This window comes from Phragmites australis, chromosome 2, assembly GCF_958298935.1.
Source record: "Phragmites australis chromosome 2, lpPhrAust1.1, whole genome shotgun sequence".
NCBI lineage: Eukaryota > Viridiplantae > Streptophyta > Magnoliopsida > Poales > Poaceae > Phragmites > Phragmites australis.
The window spans coordinates 36,366,596-36,378,555 of record NC_084922.1 but is presented as its reverse complement, the minus strand read 5'-3'; the positions used below and the strand labels follow the sequence as shown (position 1 = coordinate 36,378,555).

At 45.2% G+C, this 11,960-nt stretch overlaps 1 protein-coding gene across 1 annotated transcript; it reads right to left on the bottom strand.

Moving 5' to 3' along the window:
- Positions 1 to 9,510: 9,510 nt before the first annotated feature.
- On the bottom strand, positions 9,511 to 10,862 carry LOC133910054 (putative Peroxidase 48). The gene is made up of 3 exons (XM_062352576.1): positions 10,533 to 10,862; positions 10,068 to 10,422; positions 9,511 to 9,984 (listed from the first exon to the last, which is right to left on the bottom strand). The coding sequence occupies exons 1-3, from the start codon at positions 10,860 to 10,862 to the stop codon at positions 9,548 to 9,550; spliced, it is 1,122 nt and encodes a 373-aa protein (XP_062208560.1). The 3' UTR covers positions 9,511 to 9,547.
- Between the last annotated feature and the right edge of the window lie 1,098 nt (positions 10,863 to 11,960).

The following is an 11,960-nucleotide window of genomic DNA, read 5'->3' as shown; positions in this document are numbered from 1 at the left end:
TTTTGGTTCACTAAAGGTGTGGAGATATTTTGCTCTGTCTGTTACTGTTCACACGCCCCACGGTCATCCCCCTCGCTCTCTCTACCTCTCGGCCACCAGAATTGTTGACTGGTGAGGTCAACCAATGCGCCACACCAGTGAGTCAAGATGCCGAGGCACTTCCAGGGCGTTCGGCCGGCCTTATCCCCTCTCCTTCAGTCTCTCTCGCTCTCTCGCTCACTTCTCTCTTTGCTTCGTCCTTCACTCGGCCGAGCAGTGCAGAGCACGCACACGCACGCTGTCGCATACACCACTGCTCTAGCCCAGCCAAAAGCTCGGTGAGCTTCCCCGTGACCCCTTGATGCTTTAGCGCCTTTTGTTTTCCCTTTTGCCTGACGCCGGAGCGGGTCTCCACGCAAGCCACCCGCCGCCGCCGCTTGTGTGCTCACCATCCATCGAGCCACGGTTAGGTACATTGACCAATAGTCACGCGATCGAATTCACATGCTCACGTAGGAGCTATAGGTGCTCTCAGCCGGTGTAACAGCCCAAAATCCTAAAACCAAGAAAAAAATAAAACTTTTCCGAGGAAATAAAAGAGTGTTCTAAGCTAAATAATTCTTAAGTGTATATATGTATATATATTTGATTGATTGCTCGATTGCTTGTTTAGGTGAGCCTATATATGTGTGGTATATATGTTGTATAAGTATAACAATACATGTGCATATACATGATAGAAAAAAAGGGAAGAAAAGCTTTTGAATATTTTGGACCCAAAGCCTAGCTTTCACCTCGTCTCTTCCACTCTTCTCTCTTGGCCCACTCAACCAAGCCGGCCTAGCCCGCTCTCTCTTCTCTTCTCTCCCTCTCTGCTTCAGCTTAGTGCAAGCGCAGCAGCAGCAGCCGACACCACCACACGTGTGTGTCGCTGTTGTTGTGTCCGAGCCGGAGAGCAAGCACCCAACCACCAAACGAGTTCACCCATGCATCTAGAAACTCAAGCTCGCGCTATTTTTTCCCAAGCCCAAGCCAAATCCGAGATGAACGCCTGGGAGTATGTCAGTCGCCCAAAATCCAAATCAAATTCATGAGATAGAGTTAAAGGCAAGCAATGGATAAAAGGGGAAAGAATCCAAGTGCTATGTGTGAGTTTTTTCCCAAGAGATAGAGTCCCAAGCACAGTTGAATCGTCATATTCGAGTTTGAGCGGCGCCACCACCCCTTTTCAAATCCAATTCGATTTAGAGATAGGTAACCTCCCGCCTATACATATGCGACCCTAGAGCCTTCCCAGATCATCCCGAAAGCTTTTGCCCAACTCGCCGAGACGAATCATCAACAGAGCTCATCGTCGTTGGGAACCAAAGCATCAAGCCATCATGCGCCATCGCCTACCTCCCTGGAGCCTCTCCGACGTCGACATATCATCTAAGTATGATCCCCGTACTTCCCGATCCTTCTTTGCCACTCGTCGGAGTAGTTGGAGCATCGGAGCACCGTTCCGGTGAGTTTCCGGCCGTGGGCCACCACGAGAGAGAATAGCCACCCTCTGTTCCGCTAGAGCCGAGAGCCAAGGCATGACAGCCATCCGATCTGAAGCCAATAGTGCATATTAGAACCCCCTCATACCCCTTCGCCGGCTAACCCAAGCGCGAGATGTGACTTACATAAACCTAGTCAATCGGTCCACCACCTCACTTGCCCAGTCACCAGGTCACACCATTATTTTTGTTTACGTGTCAAGCCACGCTAGCGTTAGCGGTCCAGTCAGCTTTTTGATTTTCTTTTTAATTGGTTTATCTATTTTGCTGAACATAATAAATAGTAAATATTGCACAATAAATAGTTTTTCAGTATAAAAATAATTTTGAAAAATAATAATAATTAGTAAATTAATTTCTCAAAATTTAATGATTTTTATAGGTATATTTTATTCTTTAAATAGTTTATAATTTAAATAGATGCTAGAAAAATCCAAAAAAATCTCAGAAAATCATATATGGCTTTGGAAAAATTATAGAAAATTTCTAACAACATAATTCCATCTGTAGATAATCCTTTTAGTCCTGTTTTAATCTTTAGAAAATCATAACTTGTCAATTGTAGCTCCATTCTGGCTCGTTCTTTCGTTGAATTATCTAGAATAGTGTAATTTGTGATGATGATGCTTGTTGTGTGATGTTTGGTTCTTTTTAGATTTTGGTGTTTATGTGTTGTTATTTTTCTGCGTATGTTAGGAGTAGATGCCGACGTTCAAGAGGAGCTAGAAGATTTTGAAGACCCAAGATCAATATTTTGAAGACCCTACAGGATCAAGATTTTGAAGACCTAACTGAGTTCAGTGAAGATAAGTTGTGTTCTTGATTATTTTTATCCCAGCTTTACAAATGTTTTGTTTTATAAACATGTGTGCTAACAATTTATTGAGATTCTCAAGAGTTAGGTTTTACCCTAGTTTTCTCTTATCATTCTTGTCGACATAGTATGGTTTTGGGTTATGGATGGGTAGATAATGTTTAGCTTTGCTTTAGATGGTAATCATGATAATCGTTCCACGAACTTGATAATGGTCATATGCAACAATGATAAAATATGATGGAATAATTTTTGTAGCAACATGGTATAGGGATTGAGCAGCTGGTATGATGAGATGTATGATTGGAAAAGTGATAGTCTTGCTCAAATCTAATGATCAGTTCGTGGGATGACCTTTCTGTATTTATAGTATAATCATAAGCCTAGTATGGAATGGGCCTAGCCAAGTAATTTGCTTACTCTCAGCATAGTATATACCAGATAGAAGAGCGGTGAATGGACGATGTCTTGGGATCCGAAAGGTGCAAGAGTGGGCTTCCGTTGTTGAGGTGGAATCAGGCGACAGTGAAACCTTAGCGGGTAGACATATGCTGAGAGGGGGCATTGTAAAGGCTTTGTAGTGGATTCCTACGCACACCTCGTTTGTGTGTAAGAGTTCTCCATCGGCCAACGGATGCTCGATAAAATAGGATGAAACGTCTTGTGGATAAAGTACAACCTCTGCAGAGTTAAAACTGAATATTCAGCCGTGCTCACGGTCATGGGCCACACTAAAAACCTACCATGATTATAACTTGATGTTTTGGTTAGTCGTGTCAACTGTGATAGTGGGAATCATAGTTGAGGAAGGTTAGTCATAGTGGTGGGAACTATGATTGATAGTTCAACCTTATTGGATGGAACTTCGGGTTGAGGTGTTGGTTAGTTGGTTAAGTCAAAATAGAAGGAATCTTGAGGTAGTTTGTTATTCACTTAATTGTTATTGCTTTTTAAATTTTGTTACTTAAATGCTGATTATGCAAGGGAGCCATATTAGCCTTATTCTTGTTAAGCCTTCATATGCATACTATTTTTTTCACAACTTTTTGATAAGTACTCACTCTTGCTATCACCAAACACTCAGTTGGAGAAGGTATCGAGGAGGACGCTAAAAGTGGATCGTTCTAGGATGTTTTCTACGTCGATGATGCATATGGAAGAGTCGTAAAGGATTAGAGTTTTCGTAGTTTGCTTAGTCCCGTTGTTGAGTTTAATTGGTTTTTCGACCCTCGAAGGTCACTTTTGTAAGACAGTTTATTTAATTAAGTTTTGATATTGTAATGATTGTTATCAATGAAGTAACTATATATTGGGATTGATTTCTGGGCTCAGCACGTAGATGAGATTGGTTTATTTCTTGAACCGTTCTCGATAGTCGGGTTGTTTGTGTCGTCGTTTCACTACTACCGTCCTAAACTGAGCCGTCATCATGTTGCCACCGTTGTGAGCTACCTGCCGCTAGCCACCTTTCGGCCATCGCTGTCAACCACATGTGACACCGGTGAGTTCCCCGTGATGCACTGATGCCTCTGGTGCCTCTCGCTGGTTGAGCCACGCCGCCATTCACCACTGGCAAGGTCGCTAGAACCACTCGGCATAGTGCACCTCCAGCACGAGTCTACTTCGATCAGCCTCTGTGGCTAGCCCTTCCCCAGTGCAAAAAGTATTTTTCAGCGTTCAAATATTTGGTTCAATCGGAAATCGCGAAATTGATTTATTGATCAACCATTAAATCGGCTCAAAATTGTAAAATGCATAAAAAAAATTAAATATAGCTCCAAAAATTGTAAAACCAATTTTGTTAGCTTTGTTTATTAATTTTCTACACGTTAAAAATACTAGGAGACATGAAATACGTGTTGATATTTCTTTGATTAATAAAATGTGTTTAAGCTTCATTAATTCATAATTAATTATTGTTAACTCCAATTGGTGAAACTAATTTTGTAAATCTTATTAATTATACCCTATTCATTAAAAATGCTCACCCTCAGGTTATGTATAATTAACTATTTATTTATGGTTAAGCTTAGTTTAAAGCTTAACTAAATCCATAGATTATTAAATATTTAACAGTAATTTAAATTAAGGAAAATCCTTAATGATTTAAACTCACATCGTGAAGCATTGCATCTCCACTGTTCTCATACATTACGAAGCCTCTTTCATTGTATGTCATCATACTCATTGCGATGCACTGTCATCTTTATTTAGAAATTGACGATTCGGAGTGTCGCGTGGTTGAAACCACAAACGAACAAGTGGAGTTCTATGAGTGTTACACAGGAACCATCAGGGAAGCACCAGGCAAGCATCTATCATATTTCTCCTATATTTTGGTGAATTACTGGTCAATTTGTTATATTTTACTATAGGTCGTATATGCATGTGATGATGAGTTGATGTCAGGAATCAGGTAGATCCTATTTATTGCATAGCACCTATCTCGATGAAGTTGTTAATCCTGATCCTTATAGCCTGCGCATTTTCATGATATGGTCCAACTTAAAAGTGATGCGGTAATTGCTTAGCCTTGCATAGGTCATCGGTAAAAGGCGAGCGACAGATGTCGTCGTCGTTCGCGAGCTGCAGGAATTTCAACTACAGTTACAAAGAAATGATATGTTGGGATAATGAGTTGGAAAAATCGAGACGAGTTGGAGCGTGTCGGAGGGTGGACTCCTCAAGCGGGGATCTGGAGGGACCCCCTTTGAGATTCGGCCAGGGGGATGATTCTGAATCCACTTTGCAGGTGAAATAAATGAGCGTAAATGAGATGCAGGTGGAACGGAATGATCGGATGCAGGAAGTAGTAAATGCTCAGGGGATTTTTAGACAGGTTCAGGCCGCACTGAGCGTAACACTCTACTCCTGTGTGTATGCTATAAATGCTCTGAGAATGTCTCTCTGAGTATCTGCTGAGTTACACGAATATTTGTCTAGTCTAGAGCTACGTGCTCCTTGTTATTTGGCTGATCTATGCTTCGGTGTCTGTCGCCGGTTATCGAGGGTTCAATCCCTTTCTCCGGGGAGCCCGCCCAGCTTATATACCCATCGGGGCGGTAGCGTGTCCAGAAAGGGTGGCGCGAGTTCCAAGGCGCCATAAATGGAAAGCAACCATCATGGGCTGCTGCGCGAGGTGACGGGGAGGGTTGAAAATGCACCCCAGCCCGGTCTTGTTCGTCATCATGCCATTTTTCAACGGGCGCCGCGGGGAGGGCCCACCGGGTAGCCACCGAGCAGCCCGGCGTGCCCGCCCGGTCAAAGCAGGTCTGACACAGCAGGGTGGCAGGCGGCGTGCCTCGTGCCCTGCGACGTTATCTCGAGGCGCGCCGGATGACGCACGATGGGACCCGTACATTAAATATCCCCACGCCTCCCTGCCAGGCCGTGGCAGGGACTGACAGCAAGCGTGGGGGGAGCAGTTAGAAGTGGTAGGCCACGCGCCCTCTTAAATGCAGCATCGGGCCTCTCACCAGCTGACATGTCACCGCTGGGCCTATGTGGGGGCCACCGGCGAAGGACTTCTCAAGCCCTCGGGGAACCGAGTGCTCGGAGGCCACTACTCGCCGCCCCGAGCACTCTCTCCCGGCTATGCCCTTTCTTGGTCCTCGGGGAATCGAGTGCTCGAGGGCCACTGTTCACGGCCCCGAGAACTCTATCCCGGAACTGACTGTTCGGGTCCTCGGGGAACCGAGTGCTCGGGGCCACTGTTCATGGCCCCGAGCACTCTCTCCCGGAATTGACTTCCCTTGGGTCCTCGGGGGACTCGAGTGCTCGGGGGTAACTGTTCGCAGCCCCGATCACTCTCTTCCCGGTACTTGGTCTTCTCGGGTCATCGGGGAACTTGGATACTTGGGGACCACTGTTCATAGACCCGAGCACCCTCTCCCGGGACTTGGCTTTCTCGTACCTCGGGGAGATAACCCCCGCGGGAGAGCGCCACGTGGTACTCTGCTATTCTGGCCTCGGGACTCGGGGACCCCTGGTTCCTGTGTCACAGACAGAGCGGGTGCTAGGGGCAGTTTGGGAGAGGACACATGGGTGTCCTAGACCGCTTGCATCATTTAAGCACCATCCGTGGTGTCATTTGGCTTAACCAATTTATGTACTTCCACATGTCGACCTAATGGTAAGATAAGCCAATTATTGTAAGACTCCGAGTCCCTGGATTCATCATGGCAATCTTCTGCAGTAGCCTCAGAGCATAATTGTAAGGCTCTTCGAAGCTTTCAAACAGCATCTTCAATGCCTTCTGCTTCGCTCGCCACACGATGTGGTACTTGATCAGCATACCAGTCTTAGTCTGCATATCCTTTATAATGGATTTTAGTGACAAGCATATGTTTGCCAACAAGGGTGATGAGGAGTTGGGCTATGAACCTCACATCAACGGCGTGGCTCACATTCCTAATAGCCTCTTCGTTGCATGTATGTGGGGTGTGCCTACTGAGCACAAAATAGTTCTCATATTTTGGCTTATGTGCTCGTACGAAGTAATAACAATTTGGGTGCTTAAAACACTTGACCTCATACTCCATAGGGTTTGACCGGCCGCACTTGTAGTTCCTTCTTGTGATTACAACATAGTTGCTAATAAAGTGGATGATCTCCTCCCTATTACAAAACCGTTGTTTGAACTGGATGTCATTATTCTGGTATCCCCAGGTGTTATACTCAACGACGGCACAATCCAGCAGCCCAACACCACGAAAGTACTAGATCGCCGGTACCGGGTTATCATTGTTAACAACTTCTTCATCCCCGCTACCACCGACTTCATCATCCATGCATCTTGCATCTACCTCAGAAGGGTCCACTCTAGCTCCCTCTGTACCGGAACTGCCCTCCCCGACATGCCCTCCCTTCTCTTCATGCATCACATGCTGGCCTAAACCTTCTACGCTAGTTACTGCATTACCTTGCACCAGTCGTGACACTATATTTACGTATACCCCTATTTCATAGTTCTCCTCCAATGCCTTGCATGAGTACAAAGCTCATGCATTATTCATTCTCATCTCGAACAACGTATGGACAATGATCGAGCTATTTGGAACAAGCTATGGCCGCACACTCTCTAGGATAACATTATATAACTGTTGGTTCATACGTAAAAGGCTCATAACATTTGATTTCAGACCATCTAGATCAATAGGTGCTTCAACCATACTCTCTATATGCTGGCAGTTCTGAATTGATACGAGCCTCCTGTGTAAAATAGTGGGACGTTCTCCATAATAAATATGGAAAATCATAACGTATCTGCTAAACAAACATATATGTAATAAATATGGACGTTCTATTCTGTTGATGTTCAGTAGATATTGGCGTAATTTATCCATAAAGATAGCTGATCTTATAATTTTGTACCGAGGGATTAGCTTAGATTACTGTTGAAGCTGCTCTCAAATGTGTTTTTTTACGGTGAAACTGTGGGGAATGACCCCACAGCAAGCTGCTCCTAACCATGTTGTAAGAAATATGTGACCTTCATGGATTGAAATTCTGGTTCTCTCTAAGATTTCATCATTTGGGGATCGGGGCCAATGTTGGGAGCAGTGCGAAGACTAGTACGTAAGTGGCAACAGTTTAAGGTAGCAGTTTGCATCCAACAAACCTTATTCGAGTTGAATAATTATTTGGACATGAACTATCAAATATTAGGACGTGAAATAATTACTCTAATTAATTATATAACTCTAATTAAATTACATAAATACTCTAATTATACTAGTTAATAACATTCAAACAATTATACTAAGAGAATAATCTAATTACACTGATTAAAGTAAGTTAATAGTATAAATACACTGACTAATTAAATTTATATAATCAAATTATTTAAATAATCTAAATACTTTAATTTATCAACTTATATAATTTACAAATGTAATTTAACAGATTAATCAATCTACTTACTCTAATTACTATTACTAATCGAACTATTAATTACATACATAATCTAAATACTCTAATTTATCAACTTAATATAATTTATAAAATCTAATTGATCGGCTTAAATAATCTATTTACTCTAATTATTATCACTAATCTATATTAATTAGTTACATAATCTAAGTACTTACTATAACTGATCTCGTGTTGATGCTCCTCATCTCCTCGTGCTGTTGCTCCTTGTCTCGCGTTGCGCTGCTACTCCTTCTCGCCTCGCACTGTGCTGCTGCTCCTCACCTCGTGCTCCGCTGCTTGCCTCTGCTGCTCCTCCTCACTCCTCATTTTGTAGCGGGCTGCAGGCGACGCACCGAAAGCACCGACAACAACAAAATGATGCACCGATGTGCAAAAGAAAGCAACATGCATGCATACCGGCCATTCACACTGAAAGCAAAGCACCGAAGCGACGGCGACACGACAAAAGCAAGACGTGGTCGCATGCACTAAAGTGACAGGTCATATGGCACATGATGTGTAGGTCATATTCGACACCTCATGTATCGAATATATCTGATATTCAGCATATAAGGTACCGAATACACCTGATATTTAGCATATAAGGTATCGAATACACCTGATATTCAGCATATAAGGTATCGAATGTGGGCTACAGTACCATATTCGACATCTCGTGTGCCAGGTATGACCAGGTTCGCGTTTTTTCGGCGTACAATATACCGAAAGTCAGTTTTCGGTAAATGAGGTACCGAATACATATACTAAAATTGTAAATACGATGATGTATTATCTATTTCGGTAAATACGGTTATGTATGTTGTCTAATTTTGAATATTTACCGGAGAGTCGACTTTGGAGTAGAAGACAGAGGACTATACGGAGAGAGATAAAATGTGCTCTTCTATATGGCAATGCTACACAAAATTGGAGGAGGTCCTCCTATCTGCTACATGTATATCTGGAACACTCTATGTTCGGTCATGTGTGCTGCATTCGGTAGACCGACCTGTTATGGTCGTTGGTACGAATCTACGGGATAGTGTCTCTGTTCGGAGTGCATAAAAGCAACAACGAGATTAAATGACTAGGCCGAATAGTCAGGTCTAGATTTTATCGTCAAAAGTGGAAAACAGTTGTGGTTTTGAAATCTGAAGAAACACATCGGTCACGGTTAGATAGAACGACGACCATTCATTGTAGTCTCAGATGCAACAGATGTTGTGCCAAAGCACAATTCATGGCTCATGAAGTGCACGTTTAGCACTAGTTCATTATACCAGCATGCATATACAAGTTACGGTTCAGAGTCCTCGACGGGCATTGAGCAGGTGATCCGAACTTGCCCGTCTGACCCGGTGAGCGGCGCGAGCGCCGAAAGCTTAACCATGGCGTGCGCAAAGTCCTCGCGGAACACCTCCTCGCCGCGCCCCCCGGACGCGTAAACGCGCACCCACCGGACGGTGCTCCCCGCCGTGAGCTGCTGGTCCGCGCGCAGGATGCCCCGGCCCTCCAGCAGCTTCGCGTAGTAGTGCGCGCCGAAACCCACCTCCCTGCCCCGCCTATAGTACCCCATCTCCATCGGCGCCGTGCCGTCGCTGTCGCCGCCGCACGCAGCGCGCATCTCGCCGACCATGTCCGGGTCGATGGAGTCGTCCGGCTCGCCGGTCCCGGCAAAGTTGTAGATCCTGTCCTTGAAGAACTTGCACCGCACCTTCCCGATGCTGTGCGCTCCTGCGCGCCAAAAGAGTGAAAAGCGTAAGAGCAATACAACTTTTACAGGGGAGCTCAAATTGGCAGACAAGGTGCAGACAAACCTAAGAGCGCGACGGTCTCTCGCTCCGTGAAGCCGCGGCGCGCGAACGCGTCGAGCGTCATGGCGTAGGTGGCGTTCGGGGCCGGGAAGTGCGCGCCCACCTCGTCGTAGAAGCTCTCGGAGCTGTCGCAGCGGCCGGTGAGCACCGGGTAGCTCGGCCCGCCCACCAGGACGAGGCTGTCCCGCGCGGCGAGGGCCAGGATGTCCGCGCAGGAAACGGTCCCGGGGCACGCCGCCTCCAGCCTCGCCTTGATCGCCTCGACGGCGCCGAAGCCTCGAAGCGACTGGTTCGGGGCGGCGTCCCGCTCCGACTTGCGGCCGTTGATGCGGTCCAGGAGCACCGAGGCGTCGCAGCCCTGCACGCGCATCCAGGAAAAGACAGCATCTTGGCGTGTGCGCGCGTGAGCATCGCAGGGGAAAAAAACGGCACAATGAGATGCGGGACGCAGAGTTTGTTCGTACGTACGTGGATGAAGCAGTCGTGAAAGAAGAGGCGGACGAGCGCGGCAGCGACGTTGGGGTCAGCGTGGTAGAGCTTCCGCACGGTGGACGAGACGATCTCCTCGGCGCCCGGGCACGTCTCGTCGTAGAACCCGAACGCCAGCCCGCGTGTCTGGGTCTCAGGGAAGGTGAAGGAGAAAGACGACGAGTCGTCGTCGTCGCTGCCGTCCTCGTAGTCGTCAAGTGAGAATGCGGACGCGGACATGCTGGCCTCCGTACGGAGACCGCCGTTGCTCAGGACGACGATCAAGAAGGCAAGCAAGCAGATGGCTCCCAGGGCTAGAGGTCCTAACATCGCCTCCTTTGTTCTTGTATCGACGATGATGCCCGATTGAGGTGTGCCAACTGCCAAGTGAAGGTGAGGATTTAAAAATGACGCGGGAAATCATTTCCTGCCGGGAAGTTTACCTGTTACATTTTCGTGCACCTGTACCTGTTGGCTGTCTGTGCAAAGGCTCGTTTATGTTTGTTTGTGCCAGAACCTGAGTGAGAGTACGGAGACACCACGTTGTCTGTGCAACGCCACGTTGACGTTGGCGTGTGTTTGTTTGATGGGCAGTGTGTCAATTTAGGCTCTGTTTGTTTCAGCTTCGGATTCTGACTTTCAGCTTTTATAATCCGAAGCTGAAACAAACAGGCAGCTTTTGGTTATAGCTTTTTAAAATCTGCTGATTGGATTGTGAGAATCTGAGAAGCTGGTTTTTCTCAGCTTTTGATAGATTGTGAAAGTTCATTTTACTAAACTGTCCATTAAATTTTTTTAGAATCTACAGTCTAAAAGCTTTTCATAATCCAGCTTTTCACAATCCAGCTTTTTACAATTCAGCTTTTATAAGCTGCTTTTCAGAATCTCTAGCTGAAACAAACATGCCCTTAGGGTCCGTTTATTTCAGCTGGAGATTCTGAAAAGCAGCTTATAAAAGTTGAATTGTGAAAAGCTGGATTGTAAAAAGCTGGATTGTAAAAAGCTTTTAGATTGTAGATTCTAAAAAACTTTGATTAGACAGTTTAGTAAAATGGATTTTCACAATCTATCAAAAGCTGAGAAAAATCAGGTTCTCATATTTCCACAATCCAACCAGCAAATTTTAAAAAGCTATAACCAAAAGCTGTCTGTTTGTTTGAACTTCGGATTGTAAAAGCTGAAAGCTACAATCCGAAACTGAAATAAACAGGCTCTTAGTAACCGCGCAGAGAACTACTACTTGGTGTGGGAACGGGATCGTCTGAAGTTATGCTCAACATCAGAGTCAAACAGTAAAATTAGTCTACTGAAGTTCTCTGATGTTACTGTTTATGGGAATACTGTGTATAGTTACTGTTCACAAAATATTGTACATATTTACTGTTTATTCATCTATTGTGGCTCCAAATTTAATCTGTCGCTTCTCAA